General features: G+C 32.0%; 1 protein-coding gene across 2 annotated transcripts in view; it reads right to left on the reverse strand.

Moving 5' to 3' along the window:
- The window catches only part of LOC123011825 (sodium channel protein 60E-like), a 66,195-nt gene that overhangs the window by 20,584 nt on the left and 23,356 nt on the right, over positions 1–22,255 (reverse strand). The window contains exons 1-2 of one of the 2 annotated variants that reach the window (XM_044409466.1): positions 7,296–7,392; positions 1,262–1,470 (exon numbers count right to left, since the gene is read on the reverse strand). In XM_044409466.1, coding sequence (XP_044265401.1) covers positions 1,262–1,470; positions 7,296–7,319 — 233 coding nt within the window. In that variant the 5' untranslated portion in view covers positions 7,320–7,392. Of the gene's footprint in view, positions 1–1,261; positions 1,471–7,295; positions 7,393–22,255 lie in introns of those variants that run through there. The other variant, XM_044409467.1, reaches the window with a different exon arrangement.

Raw genomic sequence — 22,255 nt, forward strand, 5'->3', positions numbered from 1 at the left:
TGTAATTATTCGCAGATTTCTGGGTCATGCAAAAGCTTTGGAGAGCCTGGAAAGACATTAGGAACTTATGTATGAATAGTTAATTTAATACTACAACGTAATTATATATAATGAGTCATTTTGCTCACAAAGTGTAACATATGTATGAACACATACTGAATACATTTAAATGTACAAAGGGTGTTGGAGAAAACAAAGAGATAAGATGGAAATAACTGAATCGTGTTTCTACAAATTATTAGATTATGTAATGATGTTTTATTTATACGCATTTATTTGTGTTTGTTATTTGTATTAAAGCAATTACATTTGATATTGGTTGTGTTTGGATAACAAAAAAACACTATTGAAATGCTTTTTTTTTTAACCCGGCGCCTCCACCATAATGTAAGCAATGCGTCACGTGTCACGTAGCATTTACTATTTTCACTTAGCGTTCAGTACGATGGTTTTTTCACAATCGAACTTTGATGGATATCTTTGACGCCAAATTAAAAAAAAAACGCTCGTTATTAATTATTAAAGAATGATTTTTGCATACTTTATGAATAATTTTTTTTCGTATACATTATTTAGAAAACAACTTGTATTTTTTGTGGTTATTATTGCATTTATTTGTTCTTTGTTGTAATATAAAGCTAAATTCAACTAACATTTCTTTGTATTAAATATTTTGTTATTATGTGTTATTTCTTTCTCTGCAAGTCATTTAACCGTTAGTTTTTGTGAGAAATATCCATAAAAGTGGAGCTACTTAATACAATTTGCGATATTCTGGTTGCGTTTGCTTGCATGTTACTTTCTCAAGAAATCTCTTTTATTGCAGCGTCAGTTGGGTAGATCCAGCATTTCAACGTTGGAACAAACGATCGCCTTCCATTGTTTACTTATCAAACTAACCTGAACAAACAGAGGCATTGTGTCCCGTAAAAACGCCCTTCCAAGGTTTACTCCGGTCATTTTGGATCTTTTGTCTCTTGTCATAATCCGGAAGCTGCAGACTCCGGTTAGGTTTTTATTGAAACTTTTACCCGGATGAAGGGAAGATTTTTTATAATATTTACTGACATTGGGCCAGAATTGTCCGGAACGGACGTGTGTTTGAAATAAAAATGAGAGGTGCAAATGAATTGGATTGATTCATTTGAATTCCGGGCAAAGGCGGAGCACGCGGTGAGAATTTCAAAGGTGCGCGAAAAGGGTCGAAAGGTAATTGTTGAACTTTTCTCAAGAAATGATTACGATTGCACTTAATACTTACTCGGCTTCTTCAATAGTTTCCGCCATGGCAAGGAAGACGCAGTTGAGCAAAATAGTAGCCATAACTAAATAATCGAAGTACTGGTTGGTGGACAGGTATATACACGCTTTCCTAACTGAACTAAACGGACTGAAGAAGAAGAACGAATTGGTGGCGGTGAAACGGTGGATGTAATTCTTACGAAACCTCTTGGAAACCACACAGAAGGTCTGCAAGGAAACAAAACGGATTAGAATCATTTGCGGAAATTGTATAATGGGGAGTAATGAAATTTTTGCTCTAATTTGAATTATTCAACGTTTTATGAAATCCGATTAGATAACCCCAGTCTAAAGTAAATACACCGCCATATTGATTTTACCATCTTGAAACGCAAACATTTTTTCCAGAATAAAATAATCTTCCTTTTGTTATTGTCGAGGGAGTTGGAACTAATCTTGTGCTTTCTCAAACCGCTACTCGAAAATTCTGTTTTTTTTTTCCTACAAAAAATCGATTATGGATTGAATTGAGACTGGTGGTGTTTCAAGAGTTGATTAACCCGTAAGTGACTTTAAAAGTAATTTTCTCTGTTGCAAGATTTAGACAGTGGCGAACAAATATTTGAAAACAATTTCATCGAGAAGAAATAAAATACATAAGGACTTTGTTTGCATTCATCTTTTTAAAAATGTTTTTAACAAGCAGGAAGTTAACTGATTTTTTTTCTGAAAAACCTTTAAAAAATGTGTGAACACAAAACATTTTTTTAAATTGTAAGTTTATTTTATTAATTTTTTACTAATGATTACTAATGAAGTATTACTGGTGTAAATAATCGTAATTTTTTTGGAAAATAGTATATTACATACCGATTAAGAAAAAGCTTTATTACAGCTGAGTGTTGATTAATTGATCGATAGCGATGCTAAAAAAATATGAAGCTGAAATGAAGCCTTCCATCGAGATATGTATACCATTTTATTAGCAATCATCCAATGTTAAAAATAATTATTTGCTATAAATTCTGAATAACAAAAATATAAGTAGTAAATAGATATAAGGCAACATAATAATAGCCTTTAATAAGGGTGCGCCAGAACTCGCGCCCCAGAGAAAATTTTCAAGTAAGATAAGATACCAGGAACATGAAAAAAATGTTTAAAAAATTCTATTTGTCAAAAAATTTTGACATGTAATTTTTTGACATTTGACATTTTTTTATGTCTATTTAATGATACTGATGATCTTGTATATGTTCATTTATAATTATTTAGTAAAAGTACAAAAAATTTGCCAATAAAAGCCACAAACAACATTAAACAGAGTTACAATTTAGCATACAGCTTCCTTGTATCTGCTTCTAATAGCCTGTAGCAAAAAAACTTGGAAAATTATTTTTCCAACAGAAATAAATAATGTCAAAGTGCAAAATTTAAACTCTCATAACTACGAAATTTTTATACATAGAATTTTTTCAACATTTTTTTCAGGTTCCTGGTATCTTACCTTATATGGCATTTTACTCTGGGGCTCGAGTTCTGGCGCACCCTGTATAACTAGAATAATTAAGCGATTTATAGTAATCGAGGACGATGCTAGGTGACGACGCTAGCCGAGTCACCTGTGCATCGTCCGAGATGGTTTAAATTGCTAATATTCGAGTTATATTCAAAGTTTTATCGTATCATCTACTTACCGTTAAATGCCGGTGGAAACATTTTAGATTTGCAAAATATTCGAGTGAATAGGAGAGGCAATGTGTCAAATTCGGTGTCAAAAACAAAAAGATCAATGGAATGTTTACTATGATTTTGTACCTAGTATATTTTGAATTGGTATCTAACGTATAATGTCTCGTATCCAACGTATTAAGTGAACATAATAGGTGATGATACGATAAAAAATTATAATCACTGTCAAAATGACAATTTCAACAATTGATCCTTAATTCTTTTTTATTTAGTTTCTGAATATTATAAATGTGCAAATTTTAAAAACTGTTTCTTGCTGACAAAATGAGATGCATTTGGGATTTTTACTATTATAACAAGTGTATTGCATGTACTCGATGAAAATGTAAATTGATCATCAAAGGAAAACCTACGTTTATTAAAGTAGCGCACGATCACGATGAATTGTCGCTCGTTTTAATAAAACTCTCCTACCGACTGTATTCAAAAAACGCCGTCAATAAACGTAAATTTTTGCAACCTCTATTACCAGCTAACGTTCACACGGGGTTCCCCTAACGACATCCACGTTTGCATAATGCAAAATGATCCCCTTACTTAGCAATTTTCTCCGATATATTCAATTTGTTCGTGTCGTCATTAAATTTAATCAACTAAGATTCCGGTCGTTTTTTACGAACGCTGTATTTTCGTCAAAGGTGGTACAATAAATTTAACAAATTTTTGCTTCTGACCCTGAATTCGCAAGGGTGTTTCCTTGTTAATTATGCAAGCGACCATGAAACCACGTGGAATTTTTCATTAGATGGTTCCGAGCACTCATAAATCGCTATCCGGAGGAAAACTCTTCCGATGCTTTGTTTTTCTAGAATTAGATTTCCTGAATGAACCTGCCGTACTATTAGCACAATTATAAGTTGGGTATTTCCGACATAAAAATTTTCCTTTGTGTGGAAGGATCCCCTGCTGGGGTAATTTTAATCAGGTAAATTGATTATGATGTTGGAAAAACGATTTTCTTGTTGCTGGAGCGGAAGCTCATTACGTCCCTGCTGATTTGACACATGAATGAATTCACACTAAACAAAGAATTGTTTTCTGTGATAGACTAGCTTACACAATTTGCAAGAAAGCGGACCCGACTTTGCAATATAAAAAATCGATTAGAAAGTTATCTCGTTTTGTGTGTTTAGAGTTTCCTTAATTAATGTAAACAAACGCTCGGAGAGATATTCCCTAAGCTCAGAGTTGAGTGTACAAAGAGATTGAGAATTTTCAGAAAAGAAAACAAACATCTCGCACCTCGACTCATATAAAAACCAAAATATCACCACTTTCAGTAAATTTCTGTTCATTGTGAGATCTATCGCCAACAATACAAAACTCTGAATTGAACAATTTTTCATTGAACTCCTTGTTCCCTCGAAATCGATGCCTTGTCTGAGTTCATTCTTGTCCACACTAAATTTACATTTCGGGGTGCTTTCGTCACGCCAACTGCATATCAAAGACGCAAACGACCTCTTGTACCCATTCGTTTAGGATGCGCGTTATTGCAGGTGATCTATTTGGGCGTGTTTTTCGCGGTGCTGGAAGGGCCCAGATGCGATAGACATGAAGTCGAGTTTTTATGTCGGTTATGAAAAATGCGTTTTATGGCCGCTATTAGCAATAAAAGTATCCGACTTTGGTATAATTTGTCCGGGTTAATATGGCCATTTAAGTGGACGAGGAGGTTTTCGGGAAGTAATAAAAATCGTATCGTCTTGCACCTAAACATGCGAAAAAGTTTTGTCGGAAACACAGTCTTCACGCTTTATTGAACCGTTACTATTGACTGGTTACGTCCAGATTCTTGACACATTTACGGAATTTGTCTATTTGCTAAGACGGTTGAGGTCGGAGAGAAACGCGCTGACAAAAGGTATTCCGTTTAGGTTGAAAACACAAAAATTACAAGTAGTTCCAAGTGAAACTGTTGATAAATAAATTCCTGTTAAATTTTATCAAATTTTTGTTACTAAACAAACAGAACTTTTAACAAATAGGTATTAACATATACAGGATTTAAGCAATGTCATAAGATCGCAGTTGAAATCTGAGCGAGCTTGCGAGGCTATCTAAGGTCACCTAAGGCTGTTATGACATTGATTGCATCCACGATACACTCAAGATTTTATCGGATTCTGTCGATTGAGCTGATAGTTGAAAACAATTAAATCGAAAATTTTGTTTCAAAGAAGATTGAGCTGATCGCGTTTGCCCCGTCATAGTTACATCATCAATATTTCTTTCGACGGCGATAATGAAAAGCAGTTGCAGTGAATTTTCCCCGGAATTTTCATTGTTATATTAAACTATAAGATATTGTTTACAGTTCTTTTTCTGTTTATACAGGGTGCGCCAAACTCGCGCCCCAGAGAAAATTTATAAGTAAGGTAACATACCAGGAACATGAAAAAAATGTTTAAAAATTCTATTTGTCAAAAAATTTTGACATTTAATTTTTGACATTTGACAAATACATTGAACGGAGTTACAATTTAGGATACAGCTTCCTTGTTTCCTTTTTTAATAGCTTATACCAAAAAACTTGGAAAATTATTTTTACAACAGAAATAAACAGAGTCAAAGTTATATATATTTTTTTTTAACATTTTTTCCATTTTCCATGTTCCTGGTATTTGGCATTTTTCTCTGGGGCGCGAGTTCTGGCACACCCTGTATAAATAACGCTATAGTCATTTATTGGTTTTTACATTTACTGCTTTTCAATTCCTTTTACATACTTACAGGAAGGACACAGTTATGGCTTAGCTACCAGCCAACTACTCTGGTGCGTTTTTCATATTATAATTTTTCTTGACTGAACGCCATATGTCATTTGAGGACTTTAAGGGGTTGCTTTAAAAGCAAGCCAAAGTAATTGCCATAAAAGGCCAATGAAAAAGGGTATAAACTTAAAACATGTCGGTAAAGCGAAGTACTTGATACGTAAAATGATCTATTTTGAGTTTCAAAGGAACGGTCCAATTTAGTCTGTAAATAACAAAGGAAATTCGTCTCAAAGCTTATAATTTATGGTACAATTGGAGAGAGAGACACCTGAAATGTTTCGAAATTTCCACCATTCGTGCTCTAAGTAATTAAATTTATGACAGTAGAGCCGTGATATGTTCCTAGACAACCACAATTTGCGTGTAATTCAAAATTATGACTGTAGAGAAAAAAAAACAAAGTTTTAATCGTTAGTACTCAAAGCTAACTTTTTACATAAATTTTCATAAAACCTGCTGCAAACTTTCTGGAAATTACGGGCGAATTGAATATGTTTTTTAAATTCTTTTGTGATTGTGCATACCTACGTGATTATATTCAAATCTCGGAGATACTCGTATTAAGTCTGAATCGCAATATAAAATTGGACAGGTTCTCGGCCAGGAACTTATGAATTACTGCCAATAAAACTAATAAGCGAATTTGTTTCAATTTTATTGCCAAATTGCTTTGCTGTGAATAGATCTATCAATGTCGTAAAGCTTCTAAAATTATTATAATTTACATATTTACTGTGTTTTATTGACACATAATTTTTTATCAGAAGTTTAGAAAGGTAAGAATACGTTTAATAGCATAGTTCTTAAATTTTCGATATTTTTGTTCAGGCAATAAATGTAAATGTTATGCAGAGTGAGTCAAAACAATTTAAATGATTTTTTTTTAATTTTTGCCAAATGTTAATACTTCAAGCTCTAACAACAAAATTTCAACGAATATACCAAAACTATTGCTATTAGTTAGTAGAAATTTAATAATACAGGGAGCGCCTGAACTCGCGCCCCAGAGAAAAATGTAAGGTAAGACACCAGGAAGATTGAAAAAATGTTAAAAAAATTCCATCTATAAAAATTTTGGAGTTATGAGTTTAAATTTTGCACTTTGACTCTTTATATTTTTGTTGGAAAAATGATTTTCCAAGTTTTTTTGCTACAGGCTATTAGAAGAGGAAACAAGGAAGCTGTATGCTATAAATAACGCTGTTTAATGTTATTTGTGGCCTTTATTGGCAAAATTTTTGTACCTCTACTAAATCGACCGCGTCGTCAACAATTTCAAAGTTTTACTTCAATATAATATATTTATACAGACTTACACAATTAAAAAAAATACTCTTGCATTTTTACAACGTTTTTGTACTTCTCTAAGTCTCTCTCTTTTTTTATATCATTAGACTCACCCTGTATTTACAATCGATAGTAGTTATTTCAAACACTGAGAGTGTGGATTAGTTGAACTGTAAAATAATGAAATTTGAGAGTTGTGTTTGGTGCACAAATTAGATAAAGATAAATGTTACCAACATGTACAAAAGAAGTAGAAACCATTTGGCAGACAATTATTCAAGACATAACTTTCTGACAACAAATTTCCACAATATTTACACTCCACTGACCCGGCGGTTATTATTTAATTACGTATTATAAATAATGAAATTATGTTAAATTCATTGAATTAAGAACACTTTAAAGTACGCGTAATAGATATTCTTGCTTGATTATTATTCTTTTGTAATTCTACTACATTATTACCACTTTGCGTTATCAATCTCTATCTACTAAACACTCGTCCAGTGTCTATCCAAATCCAATTATCCACATTTACCTCCTCCCAATTCATCAAAAGTAAACAAACTATCTCGAATCAATCTCAGTGGGCTGTCCTCTTAATTCACTCTGTAATTGAAGCCAATCAATGTCAAAGCGTCAGATGTACTAGTTGTTATGATAACCAGGAAATCACTGAATGAAGTCAACAACTTTCCACCTGCTCCACCTTAACTCAAGTGCAGGTATTTTCTTTAGGCTCTTAACATTCCAGTCGGTTCTTTGTTAGCATGTTCTTTGTGGGCTCTACATGAATCTAATGCATAATTCCGTATGAAAAATGAGGCCACACTGGTCGGCGCCCTGGGGAATACCGCAACTAAAGGCGACTACACCTACCAGCCAACCAGCGACATTTCGGACGATTGTGGTACGGTAGAGGAATTCGGTCTCCCGACAGGAATTCAGGATCTGAATTAAGATTTCAGATTCTAGGTAGAGATGGACGGGGGTTATTAAAATGTTATTACGTTGGGATTTACTTGTGTTGGATTATTGGAAGCGTGATTGGCTTCTAACCGTGACTTAAGGTTGAAAATGTTCCACCCTCCAACCTAATATTTCCAGAAAACTTTTACTAAAATTGATAATAGTCTCTAAAGACGAAATATTGAGTTTTGAGACATGGGAAAAATAATTTATTGATTTTTAGTGTTTTATATGATTTTTCTTGAAATATTTGTTACTAACTGAAGTAGATTATTGGCTATAAAAGGTATACTGTATTTATTTTGTATTATGTATAATTTGTTTTTGTAATTTTTTTATACAGCATTTTTGAATTCGGGATCAAAATTTTGAATCAAAATAAACTGTAGTTAAAAAACTATAAAATTAGTATTAAACTATAAACAGAATTTATCTAGCAAATACATAAACACCATTTAACAAGAACAAATAAGATTTTGGTATGTATATTGTGATCCACTTCAGTTACGGCGCAGTATATGTATTTACTATTTGCACTCTGAGTTATACAGTATGTTCCCGGATTGAGTTTACAAGAGGAAAAAAAATACCTTTGATTTTACGCCAAAACTGCAAAGGGAAAACATTTTTTGCTTTAGATGGAACGGGCAAATATGTAATTAAAACTTCACTATTCTAACTCAGTAGAAAGAAAAATTCATTTTTTTCTTGATTTTGCACTTCTCTTAATTTTTCTCTGATTTTTAAGACCTATCACATTGGCGGTAAATAACAAGAATGTTTGTGAAAAACACAATTTTGATAAATAGCAACTCAAAGAAACAGTTTTAAGATAAAAAACAAAGTCATTTTTAACAAGAACTGTCATTATTTAATTAATAAATTAATTGTCAATGTGACATATAGTTGTCATTTAAATAAAATCGCCAATGTGATGGGACTTAAAAAGCAGAGAAAAATTATTAAGTCGAAAATCAATAGAAAAATTAACTTTTCTTTTCATTGAATGATGAAGTTTTAAGTACAGATTTGCTTGTTTCAGGTGAAGCAAAAAATGTTTTTCCTTAGCAGTTTTGGCGTAAAATCAAAGATAATTTTCTTTTCTTCTTGTAAACCCAATCCGGGGACATAATGTATAAGAATTTTTATTGTATGTACTAAATTTGACATACCTACTAAATTTGGTTCTAAAAAAATATGAAAGTATTAACTAGTTTTGGCCGGATATAAAAACAATAATTAATAAAATAATTCTAAGGGAAATATATATAATCATAAAATAAAAAAAACATTCAATAAAAATGGAAAAGAAGTATATAGTTGTTAAACAAAAATTTTTATTGATTTTTCAATAAATCATTAGAAAGCCTTCTTTTTTTTTGTTATATAAAAAATAAAGTATGCCCTCTTATTTTGAAGATATTTATTTCGAGATATCTTGTTTTTTATGGATTTCTTTTGAATATTGAATACAAAACAATATTTAATTAAGAAATATACCTTCTGGTAGTGTCAATTTCAATATGAATTTACAAAGAAGAGTCCTTTTAAAGACATTACGGGGTTCTTTCTTACTTTTAAAAAATTATAGCATATATTTGGAAATTCTTCCATTAGGTTTTTACATATTTGCATTATTATGGTTTAATGTTATATCAATTTTTCGAATAATAACCAGTTGCATAACAGAATTAAAGGGACTATAAAGTTAATTAATGTTGGTTTAAATTGTGAAGTTTTTATCAACAAGTCCGTAGTTATCAGCACATTCTAACCAAAATTTTATTTAAAGCTCTTTTAAAGACGATTATGAAACTGGCTGTTATTAGTGTTTCAACTACTTTTTTATTTATAGTTCTTAAAAAAAATAGTTTGATAGTCGCAAGACACACAAAAAAAAACAGTAATTATTGGAAATACTTGTGGGACTGACTTGGAGCTGTCACTCGATGTCACTTTATTTTACTCGATGTCTATGTATCCGTATGGGCCGTATCATCAAGTGTAAAATCGATGAGGAACGATCGATGTTACTTGATCGTCCACGATCGACGTTCTGAGTATCTCGTGCCTTATAGACTCTACACAAACAATTTCATTGGAGCAATTTGGTTCATTAATCAATAATGAAATTCCCTGTACTTTAACTCTAAACGAATGCTGATTGATTAGTCTCAACATCATGTTTCATATAGTCAGCTATAATTTAACAATATGCACAGAATGATAGCTGATGAAGTGATAAATAATTATTATACTTCGAAACACAAAGTAAGCAAACTTGCAATAAATGCTGACACACTATTAGATGCTCACAGCGAGAGTTGTTATATTAAAGTATATAAAAATACGTGACTTACTTCTTTTAGACAAATTGCAAAATGTAACAAAATACGATGTTTTAATGTTGCTGCAAAAATGTACATGTAATAAATATCTGTGTAACTGAAGTTTTTCATATTTCAAAGTCACTTTATTTTTATATACAGGGTATTTCACGAGTGATAATGAGCCCTGACGGAATTGAAAATACAACCCACAATACATTTGCAAAGTTAACGTGGATATTTTAGATATCGCATTGTTTGAAAAACCGAATTATGAATCCACGATAGCTTTGCTTCGATAATTTTATTTGTCACAACCATGTCACAACTGACATTAGCAAAATTTCAAAATACATTCGAACGATGAGAAAACAGATCTGATTCTCATTTATGGCGAATTTGGGAAAACTGATTCTGCCTAAACCTTTGTAAAGACGTTGATTCCTGTATAGAAAAGCTCCAAAAAAGCTTGAAAGTGTTTTCCAATGCTAGATAGACAATAACCTTAAAAATCGTGTTTCCTGTATTGTCAATTTCTTTGTGTCAATCACGCGATAACTATGTTTTATTAATTTTACAATTCATAATCAAAATCCATGAAGCTTATGCAAATGTATTGCTGGCTGCAGTTCAAATGTGGTCAGGCTCATTATCACTGGTGAAATAACCTGTATTTTTCAAGTGAATTCTTTAAAGGGAAGTAGCGTATTTTCACTCATTTACTTTCACAAAAATAATTTAATAAAATTACGAATTGGTTGGCTACCTTATTCATTGCAAAATTATAAAATCATTTATAATTTATTTATATAACGTTTCATACAATTCTACAACGCAATTCATTCATTTAAATGAATCATTGAAATGATTCGTACAAACTCAGATTTATTTATTTAGTTGACTTTCTTTTAAACAACATTTTCAATCAGAAATATTAACAATACGTGTTAATACTTTGTACATGAAATATTGCAGTAATTTAAGAATATTAAAATCTGTAACTTTTTAAAAGCAGCTTTCACGACCACTATTTAAAAATGCACACTTTTATGTTTTTTTGGGGTTCATAATTATGTTATAAAATTTTTAATTGATTCTACTTTAAAAACTTTAAATTGAATTATCATGTCAAAAAAACATTTTTACATTTTTACACCCTCATAAAATACAGATAATCCCGGAATTCGTGCGAAAATTTAATTTATCTAAAACGTAGTAAATTCAGTATCTCTTCCATCATCGAAATGGATTTAAATCCAATTGCACACACGAAACGGCTCCAATTTCTGCAATTTTCATGAAATTTATGACACGTAACGAATCTCGTTCTAATCAGCCGTTAGTCGAGCATGCTACTGGCTGTGAAAATTTCGCCCTAACTACGAGAATAAGAAGATACTATAATAGTGAACATGCAAGAGTGTCTTTTTCATTACCAATTACCAAGAAATATCTAAATGAATTACAGTGAGACTTGATTATGTAACAACAATATAGAAAAAGAATACAGTTGTATTACCTTTGAGTTGCATCTACGCAGGCAGAAGTGAAAGAAGAATTTGTAGTGTACTCAGTGCTAGGTATTTACAAGACGAAAGAATAAAAAGTACAACTACCAATACATTATAAATGTAATATAAAATCTACAGATGCTTCGAAAATAAGAAAACGCAAAGAGCTCGTTCTATCAGCTGTCAAAAGAACGAACTCTTCAACGTCATATTGGCTTTAATTACTCACCAAATAACGCAAACTTTACTTACTGGAACCTGGTAAAACACATTCTATTAAAATTTTATTCAACATTGGGGTTGGTTTGGGATATTGTGTATATGGATTATGTAAACGTGTATCAAGTAATTTAGAACCTTTCTTTTTAAATACGTCGAATATTTCACGACCACAATATAAACAATAAGTATTAAATATTAAAGCGGCGAGGCAGGTATTTTCGTGGATTTGCCGGCGCCGCGTTTAATCTAATCAAGGCAAATTTACTCCAGAAACAGAGATATTATCAATCATTCTATTATAGTTATTATTACTTATTATGCAGATTGTATTTATAAATTTTAAGGGCTACCAAAACGTTTTGGTATTAATTCATTGTTTTTTATGTAAAACATTTGTTTTTCCAAAACCTAATTAAGTAATGGTTAACTTTTTTTGTGGAAAATTATAACTTAAAACTTTAAACAATATTGCATAAGGAATAGAAATTTAAATAAATCGGGAAACAATTGAAAACGAAAAAATTTAGAGAAACAGATTTCTGCAGCTTACTAACACAGAATTAGGGATTGACTAATCATGGTTGACTAATCAGAGTATATGACACTTTAGAAAAATGAATCTTTTATATTTGTTTAAGTTAATTTTTAAAAATGTTCTAAGAAGAGTATTTTTTCTTCAAAACGGAAACACATATTATACTCGTAGAATGAAGAAATTTCCAAATTGCGAAATTGTGTAGACAAAGAAAACACAATAAAACACCAAAAGAAAGGCAATCATCTTTATCTGTTGCCATTATGCCATCTTCACGCAACCTCACAACTACCCTATTACTGTACCCCTCGGCGCACCTCATTACCTAAAGGGCAGAGAAAAACAACTTTAAAACCACCGTCCGGAAAAACAGCATTTCAGATAAACCCAACGGAGAAACTTGTAAATTTTTATTATTCTGTTTAAAACCTTCGTGGCCACCACTTCGATAACCAATTTAGGGACCGAAAGCAGCAAAGGTAGTCGCAAGATTTGGAAACCACCCCTCCAATAAGATAAACTTTCGCATATAAATAACACAGGAAATATTTGAAATTTTAGAATTATTATTCAAAGGAACATAAATAACTCGACTCGCAGGTTTACTGTGACATTTCCTCTTTTGTAGCAATGCAGTTTCGAAAATGTCATAAATCAATACATCGTAATTAGACGTGTGTGAAAGAATGATTTTATTCTTCTGGAAATATTTAGTAAAATTGTATTCATAGACTAAAGCATGAATAAACCATGAGAGGCAAAGTTAGAGTCGAATTTTTGTAAAGTAAGTACAATACACTGATAATTTACTTGGGGTAAAAAGCGGCCATGTTGTTATGATTTATAGATCAGATAACAACAGGAAACTGTCAGTTCAACTAGAATTAATACATTTGCCATTAAGCACGTCATTGCACACGCACGCACGTTTCGTTCACCGCCTCATTGACGGTTCCAAATTTTGGTGCAATAACAAGCCTGAGAGTAAGACAACAGCTCTGTTTACGGTACTAATTGATTTGGTGGTTTTGGAACGAGCTTTATTGTGTATCGAAGAACAACTATATGATAACAGAATAATTTCACTAGTGCGCTAATTAACGCAAGCACGGAAATTTTCGTTTACCACATACCACGAAATGGTAATTGTGGAAGCTCTAACATATTCACATATTTTTTGAATAGAAAATAAACTAGGTATAGCAATGATGGAAATGTTGAATTTTGTATGGTCTTTGGAAATTGACACTACAATATGTTTAATCATTTATTATTGCAACAAGTACCACTAATCAGAGTCATAATTTATTTATGTGCAGTAGAGAAAATAGAACAATTTTATTAAATTGTAAAACTATGAAAACTTTTTTTTACCTAGTGCTTAATTGTGGGTGCCCAATTTTATTTTATATTATTATTTTATATTATTTTATATTATTTTATATTATTTTATATATTTTTTATATATATTTTATTACTTATAAAATGCAAAGATGACATTTTGAAACTTTTAAATTTTTTTATTGCAACTACGGGGTTAAACACTTCCTTAAAGCTCCTTGAGGACCTAATATCATCGAAAATTGAGTGATTGAAATTTTAAGTGATAGTCATTCGCTCCACCACCTTGATCGGAAAAACGCTCCATGAGTGCAACCCGTGTACAAATTATCAATAAACAGTAGAAGAAAAAAAAAACATAACAATTGATTAGTCATTTTATTGATTTTATTCATTTTTACGTAAATGTTGAAACTGTACATTTGCTATTCGTACATACCAATACTTCGGTGACCCGACAAAATAGCCCAGTGACAAAAAAGCTTCCGACAAAATAGCTTAGTGACAAAGCAACCCATTAATAAAATAGCTTGTTCCAAGCACATTTGGGCGTTAGTCATATTTATGCTATTAATAAAACGACTAACAACTATTCTAAATTTTAAAAATTAAAAAATCAGATAAAATTTCTACTAATCGTTCTTAGAACGCTAAAATTTTTAACGAATAAATAATTAATGATATACCTAAATTTAATTTAATAATTATTATAGTCCTTAAAATATGACTTGATTAATGCCCTGCTCTTACGTCGTTACCAATAAAAAACTGTAACCAAAGGGAGCGTATGCCACCCTGTTACGTTTTTTAAATTTCATGTTGAAATTTAGTTGAAATTAAAGTTTAAACGTAAATACGGTGTTTTTTACCTAAATCAAAGTAAGTACTGCGTAATAGAACTCTATGTAAAACATGCATCATAATTTATTATAGCTGTATTTGTTACATGAAACCGTGGAAAAAAAATGTGCAGTGTAATTTTTGCTCCTAATACGATTGGACTGCTAGTTGCTAACAATTCACAATAGGCGGAACATACATCGTCTTACACTGTATGGACTATATTACAGGGTGATTCTTAAATAGACCGACAAAATTTTATCCTTGGTAGTATCAAATGAAAATATTAAAAAAATTCTTTGTTTAACCGTTCTCCAAATGAAATTTATTAAAGTTATTTTCGGGGTAAAGCGTACGCCACTGATGTGTTCGTAAATAGTATTAGCACAGGTAGTGGAAACCATGGTATTAATTTGATCAAAATGTATTTGATCATTGCAACAATTCATAAATGCCGTAAGTGGCACGGATCAAGGGGGTTTTTGCCCCTAAAAGATATAAACGTAAAAAGGGTACAGTTTGTCTCCATTTATCCTCGGGAAGCTGTGATAAAATTTTGTCGGTCTATCACCCTGTATGTAATAAGATTGACCTTGATCATTAATTATATGATTGAAAAGTTTATATTATTTATTGTTAAAACTCTTTTTTATGATTTTGTATTTTTGTACTTTTTATATATTTTTTCTAATTAAATTATGTATTTGTAAAACAGTCCATTATTTTGTGATTTATCTCTCTTAACACTGAGACTGAGACTGAGACTGAGACTGAGACTGAGACTGAGACTGAGACTGAGACTGAGACTGAGACTGAGACTGTTGTGAATATTATTTTTTTAAACAAGCCAAAATTTTGTTGAAAACCAGAAATAGGCGAATACCTAACTACAATTATACGGGGTGTCTAGTGGTAGGCTGTTTTATCGCTAAGCTATTTTGTTGAGGGTTTTTTTTTCAGGGGCCAGTCTGTCGGTGCGCTCCAATACTTCAATAGATATGTGAGAAATTTCTTTATACCTATGCTTTACTTGAAACTAAACTTAGGATGTTTATACATACTATTACAGTGAAATCATGGTCCTAGTATTAGTCTACTATTAATAGTACCTTTATGAGTGAAATATATATTTATGAAAGTGAGTAGAGACGAAATATATTATATTTTATTTCCTCCTATTAGAGAAATCATTCTTTACGTCCAACTAAATATTATTTTACGTTCACCGAGTTTTTTGACGTTTTTAGACCTTCAAAGTTTTCAAGCTTTAATTAGTGTGTAGCGTTAAAAAACCCACTGTCTACGTTTGGAAACTGTTAAAACAGTCTTTTTTCGGAATACGCTCCGGGCCTCGCCGATTAAAACTTCTCATCTCGGAGTTTCCCCAACAAAGAAAAACGAACAATGAACATATTCCCATTTATTTTATTTGCGAATTCCGTACGGCTCAAAGGCTTAATTTAAAAATCCATCATTAAATATATTAAGTTCTCGACGTAGAGACCTCACGGGAAAACAGCAAATTGCACTCGAACCTCTAAAATTTATATTCAATTCTTCACCAGCACTAGATTTATTGTTTCCCAACTCGCCCTACCGGAATCTCTAGTCTTAAATAGAACCAGCGCAACCTGTTAGATGCAGAGCGATAACATACCTACATTAGGGCTTGCTGTGAGTAATCGATAAGTTCGAATTACATTACATTCGGGTAAATGTTCCGCGGTGGTGTAACTTGAACGTTCTTTCTTTACTCGAGGAACAGATTCGGGTAAAGAATAGAATTCGAGGCGAATAGGTGGAGGGTCAAACAGAATAGGATTTTCTATCAATCATTTTTATAAAACTTGTAAATATGTATTTCCTTTCACTTCTTTCAATAGTTTGTTTTCTGATTGCCAACACGAACGGTGGGGTCCTGCCAATTTCGGAAACTGCGATCGATTTTGTTACGGAAACTCGCGAGCGAAACTGGAAATGAATTAGGAGTCGGAGCGGGACCTAAAGGTGGAAGTTTCATCTCCGAAAGGGAGTTTTTGAGGGAACAGCGGCTAAAATTATTAGACTGATTAATTGCTTTGTTTGGGATCTGGAGGTAGCAAACGAAAATAACAAAAATAAATGTGTTGATGCTAAAAATATTAATTCCAAGAAATTTTATTGCTTTAACGCAAACATTGATTTTTTAAATTTACAAAACACATTTACGTTTTTATACACTAAGCTTTTAGCCAATTGAGTTTACATTTTTTATAAAAACCAAAAAAACAACTCTGCTCATTTAAAATACTTTCTCATTTTCTAAATTTGCAAGCTGAAATATTCTTTTGAAATAATGGTTTTCTATGTCTAATATTTATGTACCTACAACATTTACGTAAAGGGTTGGCTTTTTGTATTCGGTATGCAAATAGTGAAGTTGTTGATAATTAAAATCCTGCTTGATTTTAACAACTTAAACAATCTCAGAAGTCATTAAAACTCCATGGCGTTGTTTAAATTCACGCATAAGACTAAATAGAACGCCAAATCGCAATTAAAGTCCCTTCTGATATTCCAAATTTTGCAAGTTTAGTTAACAAAATTTGTGTGAATGGTGACAAGAACATGCTTTAAATGTGTGCATATACCTGGATCCGATCAATAAATTGAAATGTACAGAACGCTTTCGTAACCTCACGTCTGAAACGTGTCTTGCTTGCATTTTAGAATTACATCAAATGTAGATTGAACGAGAGCAAAGCTACAAATATCTCAATTTCGTCTTGGTAAAAGCTGCTGTGCTTGCTAAAAAAAGTTTATCTACACAATTCAAAAATTGTTTTCATGGATTTTAACGGAATTGGATGTGTTGTTTGAGCAGTATTTGATTCATTAGTGAAAAACACAGCGCAGCTCTGATTAAATAAAAAGCACCGTATTCAAACCCAAGCGCTAATTTTTACCAATGATTTTACCTGAAAGAGCCAATTAAATGGTTGGATTTGTAAAAATTTGATTTCAGGTTTTTGTAAAACGCTTAAAACGTGTTTTTTTCCTATTATATTTTCAGTCCGTAATGAATGCCATTACGCGACAATACGTCCGGAATTGAAAAGATTGCAAAGAAATCGGCTTTTGTAAACATAAAATATCCATTATTCAGCGTCTCACGGGTTAGGTGAATCGATGGTGAGAAGGAGCAGCGAAGAACGAAATTCTCTTCACGTGTCTCCTGTGTGTCTGAATTTGGGAGCTTTTACAATGATTAAACTGAAATTATCTGTTGTGAATTTTTAATTGTGATGACAAAATTTGCTCTTAGAAGCTTCGCAATTAAGGTCCTGGTCGTTGAGTGGCTGACAAAGGAAAACGCGATTGTAAATGACAGGTGACTTTCATATGTGAGAGCTTTCATTATTTCTTTTCTCGGAAAGGACAGAGCGAGCCAGCTACGATTCCTACTTTTTAATTAAACGCGTTGAAAGCTGTTTTGGTGGAAAACAGATTGCTGATCCAATTAGGCGTTTTCACGTTTAAAATACGGTATGCTGCTGTAGTTTACTATTGAAACAAGGCAACTAATGGAATTTAGCTGAATTGCTCTCGGCTCAGTCTTAAGCTGGTCCAATCTGCTCCATTTATTGGACGTTATAGCCTCTCTCTGTTTTCCAATAATGTGCCGCTTTTACACCTGAAAGCTTCTAGTTTGTAAGATGTCTGGTTCGGTTTAGGTGAAACTGTTTTACAACTAAGACAAAAATTGATGTTGATAACTAATGTCAACGGTGAATTTTTTTCTGCTGCTAGATACAAAAATGTACTACGTACAAAAATGTACGTAGTAGTTTTACATTAGACTTGGGTAAGTATAGATCGAAAGATAATCCGACCTAGTAATAGTTGTTTTGGAAGGTAATGCGTTGGAGGGTCTACTTCACTTTTATAGACTCTATCATGAGTCAAAAGCAATTTTCTGTTTTCTCTTACGGATCTTTTATGTTTAACCATAATTTATATTCTAATATTTTAATTTTTGCAGTAAATTAAAAATGGTATGTAAAAGTATTCCAAAAACTATAAAAATGGATTTGCTGTTTTATTGTTTGAGGACGCCCATCTTTGTTTATTTTTAGTTTCTTCGTTGGAATAATTTTTTATTTTTTTTTTGAAAAGTATTTTTTTGTATAAGTGTGTTTGTAGTCTCGAAATTTTAAAATGACCGTTTGTAATAATTTTTTCGTTGTTATTCTAGAAAAATGATTAGGACATCTTATGTCACGTTATAAACCTGAAATCATTATACTCATCATTAGGCGATTAGTGGGATCATTATTATCCCTCTATACACTTTTTTTTAATCTTTTCTCGTCATTTATCATCTTTCAATGCGTCTGTGCCAATTCACAAATCATTTGTCTCTTTCATTGGTTAGAATTTTTATTTGACTTCCATTAGAGTGAAAGATTTTTGACATCAATCGAACCCAAATTTCACCATGAGGTAATGCATCATCCCGGAAATACTTTACTTTTTTCCTTTTTATAAGTAAATTAGCTTTATTAATTGATTGAATGTCGTAAAAATGAGTGATCCTAGAAGCATTTCGTAACAGTCAGCTATAAAAGAGCATGAGCTTATTTAAATTATTTATTGAACGAGTTCTACGTCACAATGCATGCGTGTAAGGGGATAGTTTACAGGACACGCAACACTGTCAGGGCGAGTGTCTCTGTCGGACATTATCGACTTGTTTTGGACTACAACCGAAACAGAAAAATAAAATTTGAGTCAATTTTGAGTCCTGACTTCTACTTATAAGAGAGGCGATAACTATATCGTCTACAAGTTTGAAATAGGTAAATACCAAGCTAATCCAAGTTGTTGCAAAGCTGTTGTAATAATTTTGGATTATTCGCGCTCCGAATCAGCCCTTCTGAATAATTAAGGAGTTTGGGAATTGATAACATATGACTCAATTCGATTGTATACAAAAAGAAATTGTTGATCATGATTTACAATAGAATAGACTCTTTGTAATTATATTGATTTCATTCGTTATGTTAATTTAATAATTCTCATCTAACAGTTTAAGAACTTGAGAAATTGATAACTTATTCAATATTCTAAATTGGGAGAAACAGAATCGGCGGTTGATTGATCGTAAAACTGTTTGTGTGTTGTGAAAGCTATAAAACCTAGTAGCCATTTAGTAAAATTGCATCTCTTCAAAATGCTACACCACTGCAACCAGTAATTGCATTAAAATTCACATTAATCTTAAATATTAAATCTGAAATCGAGGCATAACTCAATTTCCTGATGATGATGACAGTTTTTGTTTTTTGTTGTTTTCCCATTGTTTGAACTGGTAATTAATTTATCGAATTTGGGTAAAGTGATGAAATTTTAGTGTTTGTTTATAAACAAACGCTGAAATGTTTTCGCTATTTGGTAAAATAATATTGGCCAATCTACCTACACATTTTTGTCTTTTTTTGTAGGCATATTTTATATTTTATGGTATATTTGATGGTGTACAAAACATTTCACAAACTAGCAAATTCAATAATAAATTCAATCCGACAACAACGGAAACAAAAAAGCTATGGTGCCTAAATGTAATAATTGTCCTTTTTCTTAGTTCTGTCTTTAATTAGAAACTAAAACTTCAAAAAATGCATTCATTTTTATACTTAACTCAAAATCTTCTATCACCATTTGAGAGAGAGAGTTCGACACTTTGGAATAATATATTGTCAATGTTTTGACATACATCCAATCAGATTCAAATTACGCGATAATTTAACACGTGTACTAATTTTCAATAATTTGCAAGTGTGTGAAAGATTTGATTATTTTTGATATTTTTTTTTAGTTTCTCATAATAAAAATATTGTTTTTGTGAAATATGTTTGGGAAATAGTCTGCAATATACCTCTCATGCATGCTAAATTGATTTTAATTGTATCGAGTCTACGAAGTGCATGAGACAAAATTATCGGCAATTTGGCTTGCACTCGGGATATTACCTACTATTGAATTCCTAGTAGAAAAGGAACACTTAGAATCCCGAAAATATTAAAAGTTGTTTGTTTTACTTATTTTATTTTCGAAATCTAAGTACACATATTGAAAAAAATGATTTGTTTTAATATTCTTTTCTTATCGAATCACTAATTCACCTTGTATTTTTTTGTATGCAGGGTGAGTAAAGATCAACCGATTTTCAGACGCAACCCAAAATACCTTCTCAGATATCACTATGCGGCAATTGATGTACTGTTTGAAATGTATCAAGGATATAAACATATACGTATACCTGTGATAAACTGTGATAGCGTCCTACGGTACAGATTCAGCCACAGCATTTTGTGGCATTTTGTATGTATCAAGATTGTGTCAAATTTTTTCGTCGTTTGAGTACATTTTGAATTCAAAAGAAAATAAGTGTAATTGACGCCACTGTCTAACTTAATGAATGATATCAACAACTATTTTGATTTAAATTTAATAATCTAAATTTTTCAAACATAACGAAAGCTAAATTGTCTGTGAGAATGTATTTTGGGTTGCGTCTGAAAATCGGGTAAATCGGTTATTATAAACTACTCACCCTGTTTATTGTTTGTTTGCCTCATTTACTTAGTGGTAAATTTTAGAAGCGATGTTTCCAAATGTGACACAGTATCTCCCACCGGATGCTTTTATTGCAAAATATGGTCAAACTTTATCGGAAATGAAAGCAAACGAGGCAAAAGGGCGTCAGAACCAAACAACGAGCGACATTGCACTCGTAGTTCTATTATACTTTACGATCGGTAGGAAAATCGAACTCCGGTCCATTTACCTTTTTTTAAGGAAAAACTAACAAGCAGCACTTTGATAACGGTTTCAGGGCAAGTATTTATAATCTGGGTCAGGTTTGTCACGCTATGTGTGCATTCATAAAAATAGGCAGAGCTACTTAGGTATCATACAGAAACATAATACTTACGCAGCCGCGGATTTTATTGCGGCTACATAAAATCCATGATATTTCTAGTCATGCTACAAGAAACCGTTTTAGTGAGGGGACAAAATTGTTGTTGTTTGTTAGTCGACAGACACAAACAAATCCTTTTTATAGAGGGATGGTCTGAATTTATCGGTGCTACCTAAATCGATAGCTTAACCGGAACACAACTTTGTAATTTACAGCAGCGATAGTTAAACGATACTGTTTAGATAAAGCGGAAAACAGCAGTGTTTTACTTTACGACCCTCGCTGACCACGAAAAATTTTTATATCAACGGAAACAATTTATTTTCATGGACTAAGTCCCTTTTACTAGAACTTTTGCCCAACATGTGCAGAATTTTAACACACAGTTTATATTTGCATGCGATAAAGTGATTCGCGGCGCTTTTATTTTAATTACTTCATTTGTATTCTTCGTGAAAAAATCTACAAGAACTAGTAAATACCATGAA

Source organism: Tribolium madens, unplaced genomic scaffold, assembly GCF_015345945.1.
Source record: "Tribolium madens isolate multiple individuals breed KSU strain unplaced genomic scaffold, Tmad_KSU_1.1 Scaffold_91;HRSCAF=231;Tcas5.2_LG7, whole genome shotgun sequence".
In the NCBI taxonomy this organism is placed as follows: domain Eukaryota; kingdom Metazoa; phylum Arthropoda; class Insecta; order Coleoptera; family Tenebrionidae; genus Tribolium; species Tribolium madens.